The 25,198-nt window shown below is 49.9% G+C and overlaps 1 protein-coding gene across 3 annotated transcripts; it reads left to right on the forward strand.

The window, feature by feature from the left end:
• Window positions 1,313-24,242, forward strand: TNFRSF13B (TNF receptor superfamily member 13B). 3 transcript variants are annotated; one of them, XM_018064822.1, is made up of 6 exons: window positions 1,313-1,590; window positions 14,208-14,345; window positions 16,722-16,967; window positions 23,183-23,371; window positions 23,750-24,013; window positions 24,143-24,242. In XM_018064822.1, exons 1-5 carry the CDS (start codon window positions 1,539-1,541, stop codon window positions 23,998-24,000), a joined length of 876 nt encoding a protein of 291 aa, XP_017920311.1. In that variant the 5' UTR covers window positions 1,313-1,538; the 3' UTR covers window positions 24,001-24,013; window positions 24,143-24,242. The 3 variants fall into 3 exon arrangements, with proteins under 3 accessions (XP_017920311.1, XP_013827439.2, XP_017920312.1); XM_013971985.2 differs by having other exon boundaries at window positions 23,186-23,371; XM_018064823.1 differs by lacking the exon at window positions 14,208-14,345.

Here is a 25,198-nt window from a genome sequence, read left to right on the forward strand (position 1 = left end):
AGATCTGGATCTGGGGAGCATTCCCTGGGTTTGCCCCCTCATAAGTAGTTGCTGGCCTGCCTGCTGATAATACTGTATTTTACTGCGTGTAAATGACACCTCCAATTAAAGAAAAGAGAGTCAACAAAACTCATTGCTTGTAAACAGTGTTTGAACAAAAGCATTAACAAGCTGTGATCAGTAGTAATACTGGTGGTTGGAGTACCTGAGACTTCAGCTCTCATTGCCCAGAACCAGGGTGGATCTCGTTTTTCATTTCATGCATAACTTTGCTGATGTTAGAACTCCAAAGGACGAGACCGTGTGTGGCCATAGAGACAGCAGTCGGTGCAACGGGTCTGTTCCTGGAGGCACCATCTGCTCACTCCTGGGAGCCAGCTTCTCTGTGAGGTGGTGAGAGCCCCAGCCCTGGGGGTGTGCAAGTCGGTGAGGAGGCCTGCTTGTCTTTGTTTCACTGAAAGGTCTCTTACTGCAAGAATCAGGCTGCAAACTATTCTTTTTAACTCGACCATCAGTCTTAACAGTCTCCACAACCCCGGTACAGACTTGCCTCACTGTCTATGATGGCTGCGTTGCGTTCCAGGCTGTGCCTGAGCCTTGCGTGCTTGGCCATCGCTGCCTGGTGGGTACTGGCACTGTTTCCACAACAACCGTGCTCTGCTGGGCACGCTTCGTGAGTGCCTGTGGCCCCTGGAGAAGAGCTCCTGGGTCATGGGGCAGGCATAGGTTCTCCATGTTACCTGATGTGGACATCCACATCAGAGGTATCGGTGTTGCCATCCACACGGAGGTACCAACACACTCTCTCACACAGGCCGGGGCTTGTGCCTCCCCAGATTTCCTCCACTCTCCATGTCAGCACACTTGAAGACTTTGTCATCCGGGGGGATGAAAAGTGACACTGACAGGGGCCGCAGTGCTCGTCCCAGACGCTGAGCCCTGAGAACCACCCTGAGGCCTGACGGCGCACTCAGCCCCTTCTCATCCCCACCTGTGACCTGTGCACCAGGGGCTGCCTTTACACCCACTTCACAGAAGGGGAAACGGAGGCACAGATAAGTTAAGTACTAAATTGCCACCATGGCTTCCTGCTGGGATGTGGCTGAGCCAAGACTCCAGCCCAGTCTGTCCATCTCTAGTTCAGCCTCACGACTGCTTGGCTGGGAGTCAGGTCAGGGGTTGGGAAGCACAGAGAATCATAATTCACCTGGCCTGGGGGCAGTCAGGGATGACTTCCTGAAGGAGGTGGGCCTGAAGAAGGAAGAGGAGGAGATGACTGGGCAATGAAAGAGAACAGGGTTGCTGAGAAAGAGGGCTGGGCCACCTGCTGCAGCCTGGCATGTGCAGTGCACCCAGGGGCTCGGCAGAGAGCACTCAGGGCTCCTGGAGCGCCAGGCGAGTCCACCCCCTTGGCAGAGACAGACAGCGCAGGTGCGGCAGGAGGCAGCCGCTGATTTACATCCTATAGGTGGGGGGAAAACCCAGGAAGTGCAGCCGGGCACTAACCAAATCTGGGCTAAGAATAAACGTCCTGAGTAATGAGTGGCCTGGGCCGGAGAAGGCAAGGTGGCCGCAGCCAGGAGGAGCCGAGTAAGTAGCCGGGAAGGCGGTGCGGGGAGGGGAGGGGCACGAGGGGGTTTGGCTGGGGGCTCCGCGTGGCCTTGGGGGTGCAGAGGGAATGGCACCTATGGCAGATGGATGAGCTCGGGACCCCCCGGGACTTGCTACCCTCCTGCACGTGGAGTGCCCAGAGACTGGGGGCCCAGGGTGGGGGCTGGCCTTGCTTTCCAGGGGAGCAGCCACGAGGCTGGAGGGTCAGCCACATGGGCACGAAGTCCCTCTACTGCCCAGGACCCAGAGCCAGGTGGGCCAGGACCCTTTTAAGACATTCTATGTTGAAGCCAACACACGCAAAAGTAGGAGAGCTTAAGGAGCATCCCACAGACATGGCCCAGCGTGTGCTTTCCAGGACCCTTGGGCCCTGCCAGGGCCTTCAAAGGCCATCACAGTTTTGATCTGTAAATACCTCCGGATCTCTCTCTTAAAAACAAAACCCCAAAGGCCCTCACGCCAGGACGACTTCTGCAAAGAATGGTTCCTCGGTGTCACCAAGCGCCTGGGTTCACACTGCCTGGCTGTCTTGTGTCTTTTCCAGCTGGTTTGTTCAAGTCAGGACCCAATCGCCATCCTTCTGGTTACACGTTTTAATCTAGAACATTCCCATCATGCCTCATGTTTTCCTTTGCTGCTTTTCTTTAATCAAAGAAACCAGATCATTTATTCTGTAGAATTGTTATCAGGGGAGGTTTTGAAGGTTTGTTCAAAGGCCAAAGCAGAAGGCAGCACCCAGGTCGGGCCAGGCTGTTCCATCCTCACACGCCAGGCAGGGAGCACAGCCCTTCCGTGATTCTCTTTGTGGGGAGCAAACACATCCCAAGACGTGTCCCCAGCTACGGCTTGAATATACAAGACTCCGGGGATAGCTGGACCAGGCAGGGACCAGGGGTCGCTTTGACAGGGTGGACCCCTCAGGTCCACAAGTCAGGAGCCTGCCAGATCTGGGCCTGGCACTGCCAGAGCCAGCAGGAGCAGCAGAGTCGGGCCTGGCTTCCCTAGTCCACTGACTCGCTGTGTTGCTAATTATAAGTCCTTAGGAAAGCCTGTATATTTGCCTGGGAAAAAAACATTCTAAATGATCTAACCCACCTGTTTGGTAGAAGTGGTAAAACCCCAAAGGACATTAAAGAAAGTAGAGATATTCTACAGGATTAAGGGGTGGGACTTCCCAGGTGGTCCAGTGGTTAAGATTTCCCCTCCCAACTCAGGGGGTCGGGTTTGATGCCTGGTCGGGGGTTAGGATCTCACCCTGGAGGACCCCCTTCACCTCTCTGGGCTCCTCTCCCTCGGTTGTAAAACAAAGGTCTGCCTCTGCCCTATCAGATATCCCTGAGAAAATGCAGCCGGGCCCTGAACCCACCAGAGCCCCATCTGAAGGGCGACAGGCGAAGGCTCTGAGAAGGACTACAGCTGGAAACAACACAACTAAACTCTGACTTTCCTTAGCCCAGCATTTTTCAAACTAACTTGACCACAGGGGCCTTTCTTGGTCCAGTGCCTATGAGGCCAGGCGAGTGAGGGAGACGGCAGACGGCTGGGGAGCACAGGAGCCCAGGCCTGCAAGAGCCCTCCCTCCTTCCCTATCCTGCCAGCCAGGAACAATCTCGGGTGTCTCCTGCCCTTCTTTGGGGCTGAGGATGGTTCTGGAACCTTACGTAGGTCCCAGGGGTGGAGGAGGGGTGCGCAGGGACAGCGCCCTTTGGTCAGCTGGGCGGCTGTCATCTGGCCCAGTGGCTCAGAGCCTCTCAACCATGAGTGGGTCTAGGTGGCTCCCATCTACCTCTGTCCACCAGCCATCACCTCCCAGAGGGCTGGGGGGTGGCTGGTGTCCCCCTCCCTTCTCCCCAAATGAAGGAAGGACCATCAGGAGTCTCCCTTCAATTCTGTTTGGCCCTTTTGCTTTTTAACTAATGCATAATTGATTTACAATGTTTGTGTTAATTACTGCTGTATCGCAAAATGACTGTGGATATTACAAGGATACTGAATATAGTTCCCTATGCTATAGAGTAGGATCTTGTTGTTTATCTACTTTATACATAGTAGTGTGTATCTGCTAACCCCAAGCCCCTAATTTAGGTCCTTTGCTTCGTGAATAGATGCCAGTCCCAGGTTGGGAGCCCAGAAAGTATAAAAGGTACAGAACACAGCCTTCCTCTCCTCCAGGTCCTCCATCTGCCCAGTTTTCCTGTCTCCTGCAATAAACAGCTTTCTTAAGAGAATTTACATGACATAAAGTTCACCAGTTTAAAATCTACAACTCAGTGTTTTCAGTATATTTAGAGTTGTGCAACATCTCTACCATCTAATTTTAGAGCATTTTCATCACACCACAGTCCTCCCCACCCCCAGCCCTAGGCTACCACTGTCTCTAAATTTGCCTATTTTGGATATTTTCTAAAAATGGAATGTGCTGTTTGATGACTGGCTTCTTCCACAAGCACAGTGATTCTGAGGTTCATCCCTGTGGCAGGGTGTCAGTGCTTCACACCTTTTTATGGCCAAGTAACATTCCGTTGTATGGGTGGGCCGCATCTCTCATGACTCCTGGTAGCACTAGTGGTAAAGAATCTGCCTGCAGCGCAGGAGATGCAATGGACACAGGGTCGATCCCTGGGTCAGGAAGATCCCCTGGAGGAGGACATGGCGACCCACATCAGTATTCTTGCCTGGAAAATTCCACGGACAGAGGAGCTTGATGGGCTACAGTCCATGGGGTTGTAAAGTGTCTGACATGACAGAGCACACACTGCTACATTACGATGGCAGTTCTGTGTTTAACATTCTGAGGAACTGCCAGACTGTCTTCCAAAGTGGCTGCACTGTTTTCAAGATCCTGCTGAACACACAAGAGTTCCGTTCCTCCCTATCTTCCCTAACACTTGTCCGTGCATTCATTTCCACCATCCCAGCAGGTGGCTCAGCTCGGTTTTGGTTGTTTCCCTGATGACAAATGCTGTTCAGCATCTTCCCATGTGCTTATTAGCCATTCAGACAGCTTTTTTGGGAAAATGTCTCGTTAACTCCCAAACCCACTTTTAAACTGGGTTGTTTGTCTTTTCATTATTCAGTTGCAAAAGTTTTTGCCTATAATCTGGATACAAATCCCTTATCAGATACTCGATTTGCAAATATTTCCTCCAAGTCCGTGAACCATTTTTGATTTTCTTGATGGTGTTCTGTGAAACACAAAAGTTTAACATTTTTATTAAGCCTTATCTCTCAATCTTCTCTTTAACCATTTGTGCATCTGGTCTCACTGCCCAGCCCCAAAGCATGAAGACTTACTCCTGTTTTCTTCTAAAAGTTGTCTAGTTACATTTAGGTCTATGATCCACGGTGAGTTACTTTCTGGTGTGAGGCAGAGGTCCACATTTCACTCTTATGAAAGTGGCTATCCAGCTGTCTCAGCACTATGTGTTGAAAAGACTATACTTTCTCCTGTTGAATCTTCTTGTTACTCTTGTTGAAAACCAACTGACTGTAAATGCTCAGCTTTAGTTTGCGATTCTATTTCATTGACCCATGTCTGTCCTTCTGCCAGCACCACACTGTCTTATTTACAGCTGGTTTGTAGTACATTTTGAAATTGGGAAGTGTGAGTCCTCTAAATTTGCTCTCTTTGAAGAGTATTTCAGCTCTTCTGGGTCTCCTGCATTTCCATATGATTTTAGGGGATTAGCTTGTCATATTTTGCAGAAAAGCTATCTGGGAATTCTATTGGGATTGCATTGAATCTGTAGAATAATTTCAAGAATATTGCTATCTTACCACTATTAAGCCTTTCCGTCTATGCATGTGGGATATCTTTCCATTTAACTAGGTCTTCAGGAATGTTTTGTAGTTTTCAATGTACAAATTTTGCACTTCTTTCATTCAATGTATTCTTAACTATTTTACCTAAATCACTGTTTTTGGTTTCCTATGTTTCCTTACAGTGTTTCTTTATGTATGTACCCATAAATGTAGATTAGAACTTTCTCCCTTTTTTGCAAAAAGAAAGAGAAGAAGGGAGCCTATAAGCCATGCTGTTATGGAACTTGTTTTTTTTTTTTTTTCCGCTTAATATATCTTAGAATTCTTTCCAGAGCAATAGAGAGAGAGCGTCCTCACTCCTCCTCTTCAGCAGCATCACAATCAGTGCCTCAGTGGATGCACCGTGCAGGAACCAGGACTGCTTCCCACTCCACCCGTCCTCCCTGAGGATGGCTCTGTGAGCATCTGCTCAGGACCCACTTATGCCCGGTACTATGGATGCCCACTATAGTGGGCTCAGAGACAGATGAGACAGTGTAAGGAGGCAGACGGGTACACCCCCGAATATCCAACTCAAGAAACATCAGCAGGCTGAGACATCTCTGGTGGTCCAGTGGCTAAGACTCTGCACTCCCCGTGCAGGGGGCCCAGCCTCCATCCCTTGCTAGGGAACTTGATCCCACACTCCACAACTAACAGTCTGCATGCTAAGGATTCCGAGTGCCGCAATGACCACAAATAAATAAATATCAGAAAGAAAGAAATGCCGCCAGGTAGAGGGTGCTCAGACTACATGGCCATCCAGGAAGGCATACCTGAAACATCTCAGAGGCCTCAGGTCACATGGCAGCTGCAGGGACAAATGTCTTTGGGAAGTTACAGTGTTTCAGCCACAAGCTGAGGTTCTGGGGGAAGTTCTCAGGTCTGGGGCACGAGTTTGGTGATTATGAAATGATTATAATTAATCCATTATGTTTTTAAACCACTTTATCCAAATAATAACTACCACCTGGCAACTGTCTTGGGTCAACTCTGTGCATGTCACATGCATGTCCATAAGGAAACCTCCTCTGCAAAGGAGCACACACAGTCCAGTTTACAGAATAGGAAAACCAGGGCGGTGCTGACCGGCTTTCTCAAGCTGACTGTGGTGACTCAGCTGCATTGCCCCCCAGCCCCCACCTCACCCCCCCACAGGCGCTGCTGCTATCATACACATTCTGTCCCTGAAACGCGGCAAATCAGGTTTCAGAATGAGCCAACAGGAGGCCGAAATTAACAACAGGAGGAACGGGGAGGAACGGTCATCCCCACCTTTCTCTCTTCCTTCTTATCCTCCCCCTCTCCTCTTCCTCCTTCTTCCTGATTCATAAAAGAGGGACTGTAAACACTGTCATTCTCCCACGTGTTGCCCCAAATGATGAAGCTACTCAAATTCTCTCGGAACCCCCAGCCCACCAGGTGCTCAAGGATAGACCGCTCACTTTGCTGCCAGCTAAGCCATTTGCCCCAAATGCAAAACCCTCTGCAGTTTTTCTCCCTCCTTCCTTCCTGTCACTAAAGCCCTGTCATTGCCCTGTTTACAACAGTGGTCGAAGGGTGTCCCCTGTCACGGGTGAGTGACTGTTCTACAGCAGACACAATTCAAAGTTTGAGTTATTCCCTGACTGGTGTTCAATCGTTATGACGATGTAAACTGTGTTCATAGCTAAGCCATGTACAGCTCACAGTAGCAACTCACCCCCAGCTCCGCGGCAGATCCAGCCTCTCAGCTGGGCCACCAGACTCCCTTATCTACAGTCGCATTTCCACTGGAGATGTTCCTCCCACTTCCCTCCTATGTTAGCTGAGCTACAGCTCCCGCTCAGCCTCCTGCCGAGTCCCGGGACTTTCTCCACCACCACTCTCAGAATTTCTACCTGTACCTCTTGGCTGCAATGAACCTGCTTTTCCCTCTCCTCCATCTGTTGAAAATCAATTGACTGTACGCAGACGGAGAGCTTACTTCCGGGTTCTGTTCCATTCACTGGGCTTCCCAGCTGGCAACCCACTCCAGTATTCTTGCCTGGACAAACCTATGGACAGCGGAGAATGTCAGGCTGCAGTTCATGGAGTTGCAAAGAGTCGGACATGACTGAAGCAACTTAGCATGCATGCATTCTATTCACTGGTCTGAGCATCTGTCTTTATTCACCATCACACTGCTTAGTTTAGCGTTGTAGTAAGTTTTGAAGTCAGGAAGTATGAGTCCTCCAACTTTGTTCTTCTTCAAGCTGTTTTTTTTAATTTTTTTCTCTTTTTTTTAATTGTAGTGGTTTTGGCATACATTGAGATGAATCTGCCACGGGTGTACATATTGAAACATGTATATTATCATATGTGAAATGAATCGCCAGTCCAGGTTCAGTGCATGAGATAGGGTGCTCGGGGCTGGTGCACTGGGATGACTCAGAGGGATGGAATGTGGAGGAAGGTGGGGGGGGGGATTCAGGATGGGGAACACATGTACACCTGTGGCAGATTCAAGGTAGTTTTGACTATTCGGGGTCAAATGCAATTTTTAGGAGGGGGGTTTTTCTATTTGTGTAAAAAAGTCATTGGGATTTTCTTAGGGATTATATTGCATCTGTGATCACTTTGGGTGGTACTGACATTTTAACAACATTAACTCTTCTAACCCATGAACATGGGATGTCTTTTTTTGGATCGTCTCTAATTTCAGCAGTGCTTTCTAGTTCTCAGGGTATACTTCGTCACCTTGGTTAAATTCACTCCTAAGTATTTTTTAACTGTTTATTTATATATGTATTTGGCTGTGCCGGGTCTTAGCTGCAGCATCTGGGATCTAGTTCCCTGACCAAGGATCAAACCTGGGTCCCCTGCATTGGGAGCATGGAGTCTTGGCCACTGGACCACTAGGGAAGTCCTTCCTACTCCTAAGTATTTAACTTATTTTTATGCCTCTGTATATAGATTTGTTTTCTTAATTTCCTTTTAGGATCATTCATTGCAAATATATGTATATGCAACTGACTTTTGTGTGTTGATTTTGTATTTGCAACCTTGCTGAGCTTTCATCTCTAACAGTTTTCAGTGTTTGAAATTATTAGAGATATTACATATAAGATCGTGTCATCTATGAACAGATAATTTTACTTCCTCCTCTCCAATTTGAACCATTTATTTCTTTTTCTTGCCTAATTGCTCTAGCTGAAACTTCCAGTACTATGTTGAATTGATGTAATAAGAGTAGGCATTCTTGTTTTGTTAACAGTCATAGGAGAGAAGCTTTCGATCCTTCATCACTGAGTGTGAGGTCAACTATGGATTTGTCATATATGGCTGTTATGTAGAGGAGGTTCTCGTCTATTCACACTTTAATGAATGCTTTCATTATGAAAAGGTGCTAAATTTTGTTAAATGGTTTTTCTGCATTGAGATGTCCCTGTAGTTTTTCCCTTCATTCTTGTACTGTAATAATGTACATCAACTGATTTTCATATGTTGGACATAGCACTGCATTCTGGGAAGGAATGAATCCTACTTGGTAATAATGTATAATTTTTTAACATGCTTTTGGATATGACTGGCTAATATTTTGTTGAGAATTTTTACATCTATATTCATAAGGCATATTGGTCTACAATTTTCTTTTCTGACAATGTCTTTATTAGACTTTGTCATCAGTATAACGCTGGCCTATTCACTGGTCACTCATTCTCAGGAAATGCTCTCTCTTCAACTTTTTTGAAAGAGTACGGGAAGGATTAGTTTTAACTCTTCTTTAAATGTTTGGTGGAATTCTCCAGTGAAGCCGGCGAGCCCTGGGCTTTTTGCCAGAAGGTTTCTGATCACTGATTCACCCTGCTTACTTGTTATAGGTCTGTTCAGATAGTCTGTCTCCCTGAATCAGTTTTTGTAGATTGCATGTTTCTAGGAATTGTCTACTTATTTAGATTACCCAATCGCTTGGTACACAACTGTTCACGGTACTCTCTTAAAATCTATAAAATGTGTACCAATGTCCCACTTTCATTTCTGATTTTGGTAATTTGGGTTTCCTCTATTTCTTTTTAAGTCAGTCCAGCTAAGGTTTCCTTAAATGTCTGACTCCTCGAATAAGGGAGGAGTTAGTTTCTTTGCTGTTGTTTTCATAGTTCACAATTCTCTCCTTGGCTTTGGATCTCCACAATTTCATTAGAGTGTGTCTCAAGGTGGGTCTCTAAGTTTATCCTGCTTGGAGTCCACTGAGATTCTCAGACGTGTATATACGTGTCTTTCCTAAGTTTTGGGAAGTCTCAAGCCATTGTTTCTTCTCTCTGGGGTTTGGAATTCCAAATGATTCCATACGGTGGTATATTTGATGGACTCCCACGAGGCCCTTGGGTTCTGTTTACTTTCCTTCATTCTTTGTTTCTGCTTCTCACTCTAAATAGTTCAGTAGTCCTATCTCTAGGCTCACTGATCCTTTCTTCTGGCTACTGATCTGCTACCGAACACCTCTGGGGAGGCTTTACATTTCAGTTATTGGACTTCTCCATACCAGAATTCATTTCCATCTTTTAATGGAATATTGAGAATGGTTTGGGGTTCACAGAAAAGTTGAGTGGAAATTACGGAGAAGTCCCATATACTCCTTACCCCCGCACAAGCACAGCCTCACTTGCTACCAGCATCCTGCACGAAGTGGCACACCACTACATTAACACATCGTTTTCACCCAAACTCCGCAGTTTACATCAGGGTTCACTCTCCGTGCTGCTGACAAATGTATAATGACCTGCGCCCACCATGACAGTATCACACAGAAGTCTCACGGCTCTGGATAGACCCTCTGCCCCACCTTTCCCTCTCCCTCCCCTCAGCCCCTGACAACCACTGATTTGTCTTCTGTTTCCAGGATGAAATATGGCTGAATCACAGTGTGTAGACTTTTTAGCTTGGCTTTTCTCACTTAGTCATATGCAGTTAAGGTTCCTCCGTGTCTTTTCATAGCTTGAGAGCTCACTTCTTACTAGTGCTGAATAAATTCCGTTGTTGGGATGAGCCACAGTTTATCTATCAGGTCATCTACGGAAGGGCGTTTTGGCTGCTTCCAAGCTTTGGTTCCTTTTTTACAATTGCTCTGTTTATTCATATCCTCATTTTGTTCATACATCCTTTTGCTGATTTCCTTTAGTTCTCTATGGTTTCCTTTAGCTCATGGAACACATTTAAGACAGTAGATCTAACATCTTTGAATAGTATTTCCAATGTCTAGGTTTCCCCAGGGATGGTTTCTGTCAAATCCTTTTTTTTTTTCCCCTCTGTGAATGTGCCATATTTTCCGGTTTCTTTGCATGTTCTGTACTTTTTTTTGAGAACTGAATATTTTGAGCATTATGTTGTGGTAACTCTGGAAATTTAATTCCCTCATTCCTCAGGGATTGCTGATTTTGCTGTTGTTGTTGAGAGCTGGAGTCTGTTTGTGACTTTTCCAAACTATTTTTGTAAAGTATGTATTCCTTGTGTGTGGTCACCAAAGTTTCTGTTCATCTCTGCAGTTAGCCAGTGACCTGACAAAGATTTTCCCCAAGTCTCTGTTGCTCCTGAATTTCATGATGATGGGTCTTGGTTTGAGAGAACTTATTGTGCAGGAGGCCTGATTGGCTCTTTGAATCTGGAGGCTAATGTCTTTCAAACATGTCTCTGAAACTGCCATTGATTAACATTATATCTCCTGAAATAATTCCATATTTTCATATCTTTTCTCTGTTTTCTGGGATGTTTCTTTAATTACCTCTTATAACCCTTCTATAGATGTTTTGATTCTAGCCATTATATTTTTAAACTTCTAGTCATTCTTATTTGTTCTATGCATATTATTCTTTAAAAGTAGCACATCATTGAGAACTCCTTGGCATCCAGTGGTTAGGACTCCGTGTTTTCACTCCCAAGGGCCTGGGTTCGATTCCTGATCAGGGAACTAAGATCCTAACTAAAATAAAAGTAGCACATTATCTTTTTCATGGATGCAAAAGTTCTCTTTCTGAGGATGTCTGCTGATTGTCTCTTAGTTTTCCTCTGTTCCCTGCATTGTCTCCATTGGCTCGGGGTAGGTTTCTTGTGCTTGCTTTGTCCCAGGTCTCTTTCACGCAGAGGTGGTTTTCCAATATTGAGTGACTCCTGGTTTACAATTCCGACTGTGGCACTGACAGCTGATTGGAAGTTGTAGGTAAGCAGACGGGGTTTTCATGTAGAAGTTTTGCTCCGAATGGTCAGGCAGCAGCGTGGTCATTTTTTTGAGAGAATCTCCCAGGCAGTGCCTCCAGGCCTTTTCCTTTGGGTCAGTTTTTCCAGAGCCAAGTGCTGGTTTTCTGCCACTTGCAGAACTGGGAAGGATGAATTTTTACAGACCTCGCCATGACACTTCTGAGGTATGGCTAGGGGAAGAGTGGACCTCAAAGCCACCCTCAACTGTGTCTGAGGTAACCCCCAACCTCCTGCTTGGGTGGGTGAGGGGCCATCACCTGCCTGGGGTCAAACCCTCTTTGTGTAAATTTCCCCCAACCCTATTCCACGGTTCTGCACTCCATCCCCGCTGTCAGAGGCACCAGAGCCTCCAGCTCCAGGAGCTTCCTAAGGTTCGGTGACCCAGTTCTGCTTCCTCTGCTGTGAACTTCAAGAGAGAGAGACGTCACCTGAAGCCAGTCACCCCAGGCCACCTGCTTTCCATCTTCCAAGATGTTGCTGTCATTTGTCCCCTGCTGCAGCTACTTCTTCCATTCTACTCTTGAGGATGACTATATATATATATATGTATATAATTTATTTTAATTGGAGGCTAATTACTTTACAATATTGTATTGGTTTTGCCATACATCAACATGAATCCACCACGGGTGTACACGTGTTCCCCATCCTGAACCCCCCCTCCCACCTCCCTCCCTGTACCAGCCCTCTGGGTCATCCCAGTGCACCAGCCCCAAGCATCCTGTATCCTGCATCGAACCTGGACTGGCAACTCGTTTCTCACATGATATTATACATGTTTCAATGCCATTCTTCCAAATCATCCCACCCTCACCCTCTCCCACAGAGTCCAAAAGACTGTTCTATACATCTGTGTCTGTTTTGCTGTCTCGCAGACAGGGTTATCGTTACCATCTTTCTAAATTCCACGTATATGCATTAGTATACTGTATTGGTGTTTTTCTTTCTGGCTTACTTCACTCTGTATAATAGGCTTCAGTTTCAGCCACCTCATTAGAACTGATTCAAATGTATTCTTTTTAATGGCTGAGTAATACTCCATTGTGTATATGTACCACAGCTTTCTTATCCATTCGTCTGCTGATGGACATCTAGGTTGCTTCCATGTCCTGGCTATTAGAAACAGTGCTGCGATGGACATTGGGGTACACATGTCTCTTTCAATTATTTTTAAAAAATTATTTACTCTTTTATTTGGCTGTGCTGGGTCTTCATTGCTGCATAGACTTTTCTCTGGTTGCGTTGAGCGGGGGCTACTCCCTAGTTGCGGTGCCTGGGCTTCTCATCGTGGAGAATGAGCTCGAGTGGAGCCCAGACTCAAGGACACTCGGGCTTCGGCGGTTGTGGCTCCCGGACTCTACAGCGCAGGCTCAATAGTTGTGGTGCACGGGCTTAGCTACTCCGCAGCATGTAGGACCCTCCTGGGTCAGGGATCAAACCTCTATTGCACTGGCAAGTGGATTCTTTACCAGAGTCACCAGGGAAGCCCCCGAGGACAACTCTCTTGCCCTGTCCTTTTAGTTTGGTTTCAGGAGGGAAGGAAGATAAGCCCCTGTGCTTAAGCTGCCAAGTCAAGTGGGAGCCACTGGTCTTTGCTTGGTGGTTTTTCATTAAAGAATAAGCAAAAACCTCACGATACCTTTAAGAGAAGTTGTTGGGGATGCAAATGCCATGAAATCAGACAGAAATTTAGAAAAGACTCAGCAACACACGACCAGCTGGGATAAGTCCCAGGCGCCTTGTGGAGCCAAAGAACCAGACACAGAAGTTCAAGACTGGGTGGTGCCAGCATCCTGCGGGCCTGTAGTTCTCAGGCTCAGACCAGGAGTCACCGCTGGGAGCGAGTGTTGGGTGGGGGGCCCACGAGAGTCACCAGGGGCAAGAAACACTCACCACCTTGGCACAGTGGCTGTGGCACAGGTGTGCACACATGGAGAGGTTTGTCAGGCTGGGCTTCTGAGACGGGTCACCGTGGGTCTCAGCAGAAGGGACGGGAAAGGACATTTATTGAGTGCTTGCTGTTTGCTAGGCGCTGGCTCGGTCTGCTTTCCTTTCTAATTCATTCATTTAATGAGCACCTACGATATCCAAGGCACCACTGAGATCCTGCGGACCCCGCAGCAAACAAGTAGCGCCTGTGCCTGCCAGGCCAGTGCTGGTTACCAGGGAGACATCAGGGAGGTGAGGTCAGTGAGAGTACATGCAGATGGGGGGCGAGGACAGGGTGTCAGAAAAGGCTTCCCCGTGAGAACGAAGTTGAAACAGATTCGACGGGTCAGGAGGAAGTGAGCAGCCGCCGAGCAGGAAGAGCATCGTATGCGGAGGGACCAGCGCACGCAAGGACCCCGTGAAGGCGTGCGTCCACGAGGGCAGAGAACAGGGCCGAGCAGGGCGCACTGTCTCGGGAGGGGCCTCCGAACCAGCGAGTCCCGGCTGGGAAACTGAGGCTCAGTGTGGCGGGTCCCGGCTGCCCAGCGAGCATTGCTGGGGAGGAGGCCAGCTTTGTCTGTTCCCCCTCCACTCACACATGGGAGGCCGCCTGGGCTACGGCCTCCAGCTGCCCTCACGCTTCCGCCTCTCAGCCCCACAGGGCCCGCGGCGGGGGGTGGCCATGGAGCCCTGCCCGGAAGAGCAGTACTGGGACTCGCTGCTGAACACCTGCGTCTCCTGCAAACCCATCTGCAGCAGCCAGATTCCGCGCACCTGTGCGGCCTTCTGCAGTGAGTTCTGGGGCCCAGGCCCTCGCTGCAGGCGAGCAGCCTCTACTCCTCACACATGGGGCCTGAGGGGGTGGAGGAGGACAGACAGTGTGGGACCCTCTGCCTCTGGACCCTCCTGCCAGCTTGCAGCTTCCCCAGGGTGCCCTGTTCCTTCCTGCCTCAGGGCCTTTGCACAGGGATATTTAACCAGGGTTCCCTCCTGCCTGACCTTTAGGTCTCAGCACCAAGTCAGAGCTCCTCTCTGACTGCCAGATGGAGAGTGGGCCCTCCTTCTCCGTTCTCTGCTTGCACTTCTTTCTGAGTCTTTTTACTATAGAAGTTATCAAACTGAGAGAGAACAGCATAACAAACCCGTCTACCCATCAGCAGCTTTAGAAATACTGCTTTTTTGGTTCCCAATCATTGTTTTAACTTGTGTATTTTAAAGTAAATAGAAGAACTCGTATCGTTTTACCTGTGAATAGTGGATCATGAATCCTTAATACATAGGCCTTCAAAATACAAACTCAACATTTTATCACTCCCAGAAGTAATTCTTTAACATCGTCTATACTCACGCCATATTCTGATTGTCTTGACAAGTGTATTTTGCTTGCCTGATGGAACTCATCATGACTTGTATCATGTTCTTTCCTGTGGGTTTGTTTTATGTGTGTCTCAACCACTAGACTGTGGGCTCAATTCCTTTCTTAAGCCTAGCACAGTGCCTGACACACAGTGCTTCATATAAATACTGGTGGAGTGGAGCTCAGAGAGGCTAAGTGACTTGCCCAAGAGCACACAGCATAACAGTGGAAGAGATAGGATTTGAAAAATGACTCTCTGACACCAACACCATGACTCTGAGCCACTATCCTTTAGTGAGGTGGTCATTCATTATGTTGACCGACAAACCCTGGAAAGAGGAATGGAAATGACTACATTTCATGGTTAAAAGATGAACCATAAAGCACCATACTGAGAGACCCACCAGCTGATGGGCTGAGGAGCATGGAGGTTTTCTTGTAGGAGGCACCACCTGAGATTGATCACTGAAGGCTGAGGATGTGGAGGCCAGATGAGGGGGAAGGGCATCCCCTGAGAAGGGACCAGTGTGGACAAAGGCCCAAGACCCAGAAAATACAGCAGAAACACTGAGGCCCTGTGGGGAGTCTGTGAGGTCTGGCAGTGAGGGTGGTGGCCTGCGGAGCTGTCACCTACACAGGCACATGGGGGACCCAAGGAGGGTAGGAGGTCGTGGCAACCCTGGGACAAGGCTGCCATTAGGCTAACTCCCCCTGTGCTGGGGTTGGGGGCCCAGGACCAGGGCAGGGCAAGGGGAGGTCCCAGATCTATGCCTCCCTGGTCTTGTCCTCTACTTTGAAAAGGACATAAGGGCTGGCATGTTGGCATTGCAAAGAGGCGTGGTGAATATTCTACTTAAACCTTGAGAGTTATTCACTATGTGTCAGGCACTGTGTTGGGGACTTCAAATCCTCATAGCAACTGGAAGAAATCACCATATTATATTGTGATTATCCCTCTCCTGGGAAACAGGAGACTGAGTCACAGGCCCAGCTGCCACGTGAAGTGGGGATGAGGGTGCCCCAAGCCTGAGTAGCTTCAAGGTCTGGCTTCTGGGCCTCTGTCGTGTGCTGCCTCCAAAATGCCTGCAAACCTGCCTGCAGGTCACAGTTCCATAGGAACAGAATCCTCCTTAGAGACAAAGGGGACCCGCCCTGCAGAAAGGCAGGTCTGTAATGCACTCAGAACTGCTCTCTGAGCAAGTATGAATGGCCTTCGTTTTGCTTCGCTTCTGCCCCTGGTAGTGATACATGTTTGAGCTCCTGTGACTCCCATTTATTATTAGGACAGGAAGAACACTGTCGTTCAAGCTTTCCCACCTCCTGTCCAGGCCCCTCCCCAACTCACCAAGGGGTATGCTGGCTTCCTTCTCCATTCCTTGTATTTATAAGAGATATGCTTCTCCTTTATGAGATTTGAAAAATCGAAACAAAGAACTCCTGTGACAACGTAATAACTTAGATATCAACGGTAAAATATAACTAGAAAATCTTTATATGATTAGTACTAGGAAATGCACTTTTAAATAATATGTAGAGCAAAGAACAAATACTAATGAAAAATAAGAACATTTTAAACTAGATATAGAAAAAAATACTACACATCAAAACACATGCAGTGCAGCTTAACAGCACACAGTAGACAAGATACCATCTAGTGTTTGCATCATGGAAAAGGACTGGGACTTCTCTGGAATTGCTTTTGGGGAACTGGACTAGGATTTTTTTTTTCACTGGGATGCCCTTTGAGGCCAAACCTGCAGGTCCTGTGTGTGTCCGTCACCCAGTAACATCATTGATCTCTGTCTCCCAGAGTCACTCAGTTGCCGCGAAGAGCAAGGCAGGTACTATGACCTGCTCCTGAGGGACTGCATCAGCTGTGCCTCCATCTGCGGACGTCACCCCAAGCAGTGCACACACTACTGTGAGAAGACGCTGAGGAGCCAAGTGAGCCTCCTACCAGAGTTCAGGAGACAGCGGGCCGGAGAGGCCCCGACCCGAGCAGACACCCTGGGGAAGCACCAGGTGCCAGAGCACAGAGGCTTGGATGCGGGTCCAGGTAAGCCACCTGCTGTGTTTGGCCTGCACTTGGTTCAAGGTCCAAGTGGGTAGAAGGCAGGCACCAGGCCTCAATAAGGAGGGGCTGTGAAGCAGGAAGTCCAGTGCATGCAAATAACCAGAAGCCAGACTGCGGGGTGGTCATCACAGGAAGAAAAACTAGGCAAAGTTTACAGAAGTCTGTGGGCAAGAAGAAAGCAGCAGCAGAAGAAAAGACCAGACAGTTAGGAGTCTCCTGACAGCCTCTGAATGAGCTCTCAGAACACAGGGCCACAAGTGACCAGCACAGCCAATCTGTGAGCAAGACCCCCAAGCCCATTCAGAGAGACGGAGACTCATCAGGGCCTACAGGCCATGTCTGCCCCACACAGTGTCCCTCCGGAGGTCTGGGACTTACACATGTCCCACTGTGTCCCGACACGTGTGTGTGCAGGTGAGGCCAGAGCTGGGCTTGGCAAGGACTGTAAACAGAAGGTGCTGAGTCCAGACCCTGAGTCCTAAGGGTGGGGGTGGGGCGTGGAGGATGGTCACACAGCAGAGCTGACCTCTCTCCATCCCCTCCTGCTCCCCACATCCTGCCCCCCGACTCACTCCGCACCCTGCCAACCCCCACCTCAGCCCACTCCACCTCTCTGGGAAAGGCCATTCCTTTGTTTGATGGGAACAGTGCAAGCTTAGCTGGGCTGGGGCTCCAGGCATCCACACCTGTGGCCACTTCGCTCCTGTCTCTGTCTTCACGGGGCTTCTCTGTGGGTCTGTCTTCCTCTTTCTAAGGACACTTGTCATTGAATTCAGGGCCACCCTCATCCAAGGTGGCCTCACCTCCAGATCCTTACATTTTTTTTTAAAGTTTTGTTTTGGCTACATCGGGTCTCAGTTGTGGCACACAGGATCTTCCCTGCCTCCTGCAGGGTCTTTCAGGGCTCAGTAGCTGCAGCTCTCAGGCTTAATAGCTCTGTGGGATGTGGGATCTTAGTTCCTCAAACAGGGACTGAACCCCCACCCCCTGCATTGTAAGCTGGATTCTCTTTTCCCCAACTCTACTTATTTATTTTCGGCTGCACTAGGCCTCTGCCCCTGCCAGCAGGTTTTCTCTCGTGGCGAGTTGCGGGCTGCTCTCTAGCTGTTGGGCATGGGCTTCAGTAGTTGTGGCCCATGGGCTTAGTTGCTCCATGGCATGTGAGAACTTCCCGGCCCAGGGATCGAACCCCTGTCCCCTGTACTGCAAAGCAGATTCTTAACCACTGGACCAGCAGGGAAGTTCCCCAGACCCTTAACTTGGTCACATCCATAAAGGCTCCTCTCTCACAAATCAGGTCACATGTGTGTGTAGGGTGCCTGCCCAGGGGGCTCCTTGGGGGCACATTGGCATATAGCCTGGTGGTCAGTCTTGTCCCTGGCTTTTTGCTTATCTTGGGGCATGGAGTGTTTTCTCTTCCCATCCCTGCCACTGCCACATGCAACGTCACCACTGTGAGGGCTGCCCCCAGGCCTGAAGCCAGGGAAGAGGTGCAGACAGCCTTGTGCACCTACCTCACTCCTCCCCAGCTGGCCCATTTGCTGGGCCAGGGCTGTAGGGATGCTGGCCAAACGTTCCACTGGGTCCGGCGGCAGCCAATAGCGTGGAGGCGGAGTGTCTGCCCCATTCCCCCAGAAGGCAGACCTGACCATGAGCACCAGTGGCCATGGGCCCAGGCTCAAATCCTGTCCTCCCTCGGCCACACCAGCCAAGCCAAAGCCACTAGGGCCCTCAGGATGGTCACAGCACTGCCAGTCTAGCTGGCTGGAGTTCCAGCCCAGCATCAGCAGTTTCCAGGCGAGACTGGTTCTGAGAACACTGTAAAGGGTTGAACAAATCAAATGGAAAGTTCAGTTCAGTTGCTCAGTCGTGTTCGACTCTTAGCAATCCCATGGACTGCAGCATGCCAGGCTTCCCTGTCCATCACAGACTCCCAGAACCTACTGAAACTCATGTCCATTGCATCGGTGATGCCATCCAACCATCTCATCCTCTGTTGTCCCCTTCTCCTCCCGCCTTCAATCTTTCCCAGCATCAGGGTCTTTACCAATGGGTTAGCTCTTTGCATCAGGTGGCCAAAGTATTGGAGTTTCAGCTTCAGCATCAGTCCTTCCAATGATATCCAGGACTGATTTCCTTTAGGACTGACTGGTTTGATCTCCTTGCAGTCCAAGGGACTCTCAAGAGTCTTCTCCAATATCACAGTTCAAAAGCATCAATTCTGCGCTCAGCTTTCTTTATAGTCCAACTCTCACATCCATACATGACTACTGGAAAAACCATAGCTTTGACTAGATGGACCTTAGTAATGTCTCTGCTTTTTAATATGCTGTCTAGGTTGGTCACAGCTTTTCTTCCAAGGAGCAAGCATCTTTTAATTTCATGGCTGCAGTCACCATCTGCAGTGATTTTAGAGCCCCCAGAATAAAGTCTCTGTTTCCACTGTTTCCCCATCTACTTGCCATGAAGTGATGGGACCAGATGCCTTGATCTTAGTTTCCTGAATGTTAAGTTTTAAGACAGCTTTTTCACTCTCCTCTTTCACTTTCATCAAGAGGTTCTTTAGTTCTTTGCTTTCTGCCATAAGGGTGGTGTCACCCACATATCTGAGGTTATTGATATTTCTTCCAACAATCTTGATTCCAGTTTGTGCTTCATCCAACCTGGCAATTCACATGAGGTACTCTGCATATAAGTTAAATAAGCAGGGTGACAATATGCAGCCTTGATGTACTCCTTTCCTGATTTGGAACCAGTCCGTTGTTTCCTGTCCATTTCTAACTGTTGCTTCTTGACCTGCATACAGATTTCTCAGGAGATAGGTCAGGTGGTCTGGTATTCCCACCTCTTTAAGAATTTTCCCCAGTTTGTTGTAATCCATACAGTTAAAGGCTTTGGTGTAGTTAATAAAGCAGATGTTTTTCTGGAATTCTCTTGCTTTTTCGATGATCTAATGGATGTTGACAATTTTATCTCTGGTTCCTCTGCCTTTTTTAAATCCATATTGAACATCTGAAATTTCTTGGTTCATGTCCTGTTGAAGCCTAGCTTGGAGCATTTTTGAGCATTACTTTCCTAGCGTGTGAGATGAGTGCAATTGTGTGGTAGTTTGAACATCCTTTGGCATTGCTTTTCTTTGGGACTGGAATGAAAACTGACCTTTTCCAGTCCTGTGGCCATTGCTGAGTTTTCCAAATTTGCTGGTATATTGAGTGCAGCACTTTCACAGCATCATCTTTTAGGATCTGAAATTGCTCAGCTGGAATTTCATCACCTCCACTAACTTTGTTCATAGTGATGCTTCCTAAGGCCCACTTGACTTCACATTCCAGGATGTCTGGTTCTAGGTGAGTGATCACACCATCGTGGTTATCTGGGTCATTAAGATTTTTTTGTACAGTTCTGTGTATTCTTGCCACCTCTTCTTAATATCTTCTGTTACGCTATACTGTTTCTGTCTTTTATTGTGCCCATCTTTGCATGAAATATTCCTGTGGTATCTCTAATTTTCTTGAAGAGATCTGTGCTGCTACTGCTAAGTCACTTCAGTCGTGTCTGACTCTGTGTGACCCAATAGACGGCAGCCCACCAGGCTCCCCTGTCCCTGGGATTCTCCAGGCAAGAACACTGGAGTGGGTTGCCATTTCCTTCTCCAATGCATGAAAGTGAAAAGTGAAAGGGAAGTCGCTCAGTCGTGTCCGACACTTCGTGACCCCATGGAATGCAGCCTACCAGGCTCCTCTGTCCATGGGATTTTCCAGGCAAGAGTACTGGAGTGGGGTGCCATTGCCTTCTCGGAAGAGATCTCTAGTCTTTCCCATTCTATTGTTTTCCTCTATTTCTTTGCATTGATTGCTGGAAAACCTGCTTGGAAATGAACCAAGCACTGCCCCTGGTGGCAGTGCTCAGAACTGCGCTTGCTGGCCTGGTTCTTAGGCAAGCACAGAGGTCACCTCCTTTCCAGACAGAAGACCCTGGGCCTGGGGTCAGCAGACAGCGAGGCACTGGGCCAGGCCGCTCCATCCCAGGGCCAGGTCACTAGGGCCGAGACAGGGCAGCAACCAAGCTGCAGACCTGAATGGCTTGGTGACTGAGCACAGGAAGCAGAGCAGAGGCCGGGACCCTGTGCTCCCATCTGGCAGCCAGCAGGCTCCCCCCTCTTTCCTGTCTGGAAGGGGTGACATCCATGAGTTGTGATGGGAGAGAAAAGGCATTAAGACCGAGGTTTGGGGCACGCTCCCCAGAAGCAATGCCTGCTGGGAGGCAGGGTTGTCGATTCCCAGGTGTTCCCATCGAAGCACATCTCATCCCAGGCTGTACCCCAAGTGCTCGCCTTCCCCTCCCTCCTCACTCCCTGCCCCTGAGGTCCAGCTCATCTCAGTATCCATCATGCAGCTGGTCCCCAGTCAAGGACTGCATCCACGTCACCGGAAGTGATAGTGCAGAGTCTGTGGGACTCTGAAAGCATGCCCGTGTCTCCAGCCTGGGTGCAGCTAGAAGGTGACACGTTCAATGGTTCAGCCCAGCCTGACCTGAGGGCAGAAATCAGGAACCATCTCCGAATGCCAGCAGCCAGTCTCCAGTCAGTCTGAGTGTTGGAATTCACGCTGAAAACACCTGAAATATGCAGATGTGTGGTTGTGAATTGACCTGGCGGTCCTGTGTACTGAGCAACGTCAGAGAATAGACGCTGGTGGCTGGTAATTCTGCCTCTGACGGGAAGGCTTGTCCAGCTGGCCTGATGGTTTCCCTTTATCCCGGGGTGCATAGTAGTAGACGGAGAGACCTGGGAACTGGGAAACATGGTGTCACCTGGTTCTGCACACCCTGTGACCTCTCCCTGGATCCTCTCACCTCTCAGGATCTTGGCCTCCAGATCTGTAGCCTCACTCAGGGTCTTTGCTTTCCCTCCCCCACCCAAGGCCTCTCTGAGCTCTGGTCAGCACCGCTGGCCTGAGGTGGTGACACCAGCCCGCTCAGAGCTCTGTAAACATCAAGGCAGCACAGGCCAGCAGTCACTTTATCCAACTCTGTCTTGGGAGTGTGTGTAAGGAAGAGGACCAGTGTCCATGCTCATCGTGTGTGTGTGGTTGGCCAGGCCCTGGCCTGGAGTCCATCAGGCCTGCCACTGATTCCAGCTCTGCAATTGGGACCACGGTGATTCTGAGGCTCAGTTTTGTTTTCTGCAAGATGGACTATAAGACGGTGCAACCACTGTTGAAAACCATCAGGCTCCTCAAATAGCTAACACAGAGCTGCCATCTGCCCCACACTCCACCCCTGGGATGCGTCCATGAGAGTGAACACAAGGTCCACATGGAAACCTGCAAGTTTGACACCACTCCAATGTTCCCTGTGGACAGACAAATGACACACGTGGCCACAGGCCTGAGCTTCGGAAACACACTGAGGGGCTGACACAAAGGCCCCGTGCTGCAGGTCTGACAGTGGCCAAAACTGGTGCAGAGACAGCCTAGTGGAGCCTGGGAGAGGGGAGTCACCACAGTGGGTGCGGGACTAGGCCTGCCCCCAGGCACACATGCAGCGGCTGCAAAACCCTGTGAACACACTGAACCCCTGCCTCCTCCACTTTACAGCTATGTAGCCATGGACTACACCTCAGTCTCTAAAGAGGTGACCAGCCCTCACTGCCAGAGCACGAGGATCTGGGAGATGCTAAAGAATGCACTGTGTGCTCCAAAGGCAGCAGGCGGCCAGCAGCCCTTCCTCCAGGTGGAGGGAGGCCCACGGCAGGTGACGAGGGCAGGGCTTTGGCTCAGGCCCTGAGAGGCAGAGGGACCAGCACCCTATTTCCCTAGGGCCCCCGGCTTTACCCCTGCCCCCCAAACTCAGAAGCAGCTGCACTGTCTCTCTCTCGAAGCTTGTGCCCACAGGCTGGACAGGCACACACCCTCCCTGGATAGCTATCTCCCTGTTCACCCAGCCACCTCTGGTACTGCCGCAAGTCACACGCCAAAGGAGACGAGAGCAAAATCGGTGTCCAGCTCCACCATCTCAGAGGCTGCTCCAGGCCAGGGTGGGAGCAGGCTAAGCCTGACCCTCCAAGGGGGTGAAGGGTAACCACAGAGCTTGCGTTGGGCTGACAGGGCAAGAGCGAGCATGGAGGAGGAGGGGCTGCTCCCTGAGGAGAGCTGCCTCAGGGAGGCCTTTCTCATTCTCACCCCGGCCTTGTCCAGCAGTGCCTGCAGGGCTGAAGCTGAGCGCTGACCAGCTGGCCCTGGTCTACAGCACGCTGGGCCTATGTCTCTGTGCCATCGTCTGCTGCTTCCTGCTGGCCGTGACCTGCTTCCTCAAGAGGAGGGGGGTCCAGGTCTCCTTCCCGACCCGCCCAGGGCCGTGTCCCACGCAGGCCAAGGCCTCCAAGGGTGAGTGTTCACTGGGGTCCCAGGCATCGCTCTGTCCTGGCCATGCCCTGTTTCTAAGTGGACAGCGCCAGGCAGCTCCTCCTGGGGAGGCCTGGATCTGGTCGGTGCAGCACCCGCTCAGACCAGATGAACAAGGTCAAACATCAAGGTGAGAAGAGAAGGGGCTTGAGGAAGGGTGGGTGGAGCATGGGATGGGGGTGTGAGGCCCGCAGCGCTAAAACCGGAGGTGGTGGGTCTCCTGGCACTTTGGGACTGTAAGGCCCACACCTGCACATCCGCCTCGGCGGAAGATGAGGGCGTGGCCGGGCTGCCTCCGGGAGAAGGCGGAGGAGGAGGAGGGGTCCGCGCCGAGGCCAACGCCCTCTCCTCTCTGCACAGATGATTGGATGGAAGCCGGCCGCGTGGTAGGGACGCCTCCCGAGCCAGTGGAGACATGTAGCTTCTGCTTCCCGGAGTGCAGGGCGCCCACCCAGGAGAGTGCAGGCGCGCCCCCGACACCCGTGTCCGAGCGCACAGGGAGGAGGGCGAGCCAGGAACAGAGTGCAGCCGGACAGCCCTGCGTGCGCGCTGCGAACGGCGGGATCGAGGTGGTGTACACACCAGCGCAGGAAGGAGGCCTGGCCACGTGAACCTGGGGGAATGGTGAGGGGGTACAGAGAAGTGGGGGACGGGGGTGGGCAGAAGGGGAGGAAGAGGTGATGGGGGCAGCGGGGAAAAGAGCTGGGGGAAAGGGCCAGGGACCTCATTCTTGACCCCAGGTCTCCACTGTAGGTCACCGTCACCTCAACGCACCTGCGGTAAAGGCACCGCCCCTGCTGGACTCAGCCCCGGGGCCCCTTGGCGGAAATAAAACCTCCCACACTGCCCGCTCCTCACTGTCCTGGTTTGGGTCGCGTCTCCCTGTGGTGACCACCCAGTTTCATGGCTCCTGCTGCCCCTGGGTTCCAAGCCTGGTCTCCGCGGGCCTGAAATCACATGTGGAAGGAGGTGGCGGGCTCTGCATGTGGCCGACAATGGTGCACTAGGGCTGTGCCAGCTTGCATCGACCTCACAAAACCCATTCCCTTCCGTGTCTCCTGGGAAGGCGTGAAGCAGCGTGCCCGTGTGCCCTGTACATGTGTATGTGCAGCGCTGCCCCACCAGTCAGGGGCGTGGGGTGGACAGAAGCTTGAGCCCAGGCATCAAGCTGCTTGGAAAGCCTGGGACCGTGCCACAGGTTCACGGGCGGGAGTGTGCTCATTTAGACACCAACCTGCACTACTGTTTAGTATTTTTCTTTACATCAACTTTTCTTTCAGACCTACTTGGTAAATTTTATGGATTTTGACTGGTAACACTGTATCTGAGCATTCACAAATTTTTGATGTTACATATATTTTATGTCTGTGCGCAGTCGCTCAGTCATGTCCGACTGAGTCCATGGACTGTAGCCCACCAGCTCTGTCCATGGGGATTTTCCCGGCAAGAATACTGGGGTGGGTAGCCTTTCCCTTCTCCAGGAGATCTTCCCAACCCAGGGATCGAACCCAGGTCTCCTGCACTGCTGACTGATTCTTTACCCTCTGAACCACTGGGGAAGCCCATATATTTATATCAATATCTATATGATATATATATTCTTATATAATACATATATTTTATATCAATATCTACATGAGCAATTAAACCTATATTTTAGTAGCGTTTAAACCTGAAAATACAAAACTATTCTAAGCAGGTACGTAGATAAACACAAGATTATGCAAACCATTCATCCTGTATCTCCCCAAACTGCCTGGCACCCCTACGTGCACCAAAGGTTCACACACACATTCCTGGAGGTGCAGA

This window comes from Capra hircus, chromosome 19, assembly GCF_001704415.2.
Source record: "Capra hircus breed San Clemente chromosome 19, ASM170441v1, whole genome shotgun sequence".
Taxonomy (NCBI): domain Eukaryota; kingdom Metazoa; phylum Chordata; class Mammalia; order Artiodactyla; family Bovidae; genus Capra; species Capra hircus.

Excerpts from the sequence above, each read along its gene's own strand:
- TNFRSF13B (XM_018064822.1), top strand. The coding sequence starts at position 1,539 with ATGAGTGGCCTGGGCCGGAGAAGGCAAGGTGGCCGCAGCCAGGAGGAG. Across the intron at positions 1,591-14,207 it reads CCGCAGCCAGGAGGAGCCGA|CCCCACAGGGCCCGCGGCGG; the intron begins GTAAGTAGCCGG and ends TCCGCCTCTCAG. Across the intron at positions 14,346-16,721 it reads CACCTGTGCGGCCTTCTGCA|AGTCACTCAGTTGCCGCGAA; the intron begins GTGAGTTCTGGG and ends TCTGTCTCCCAG.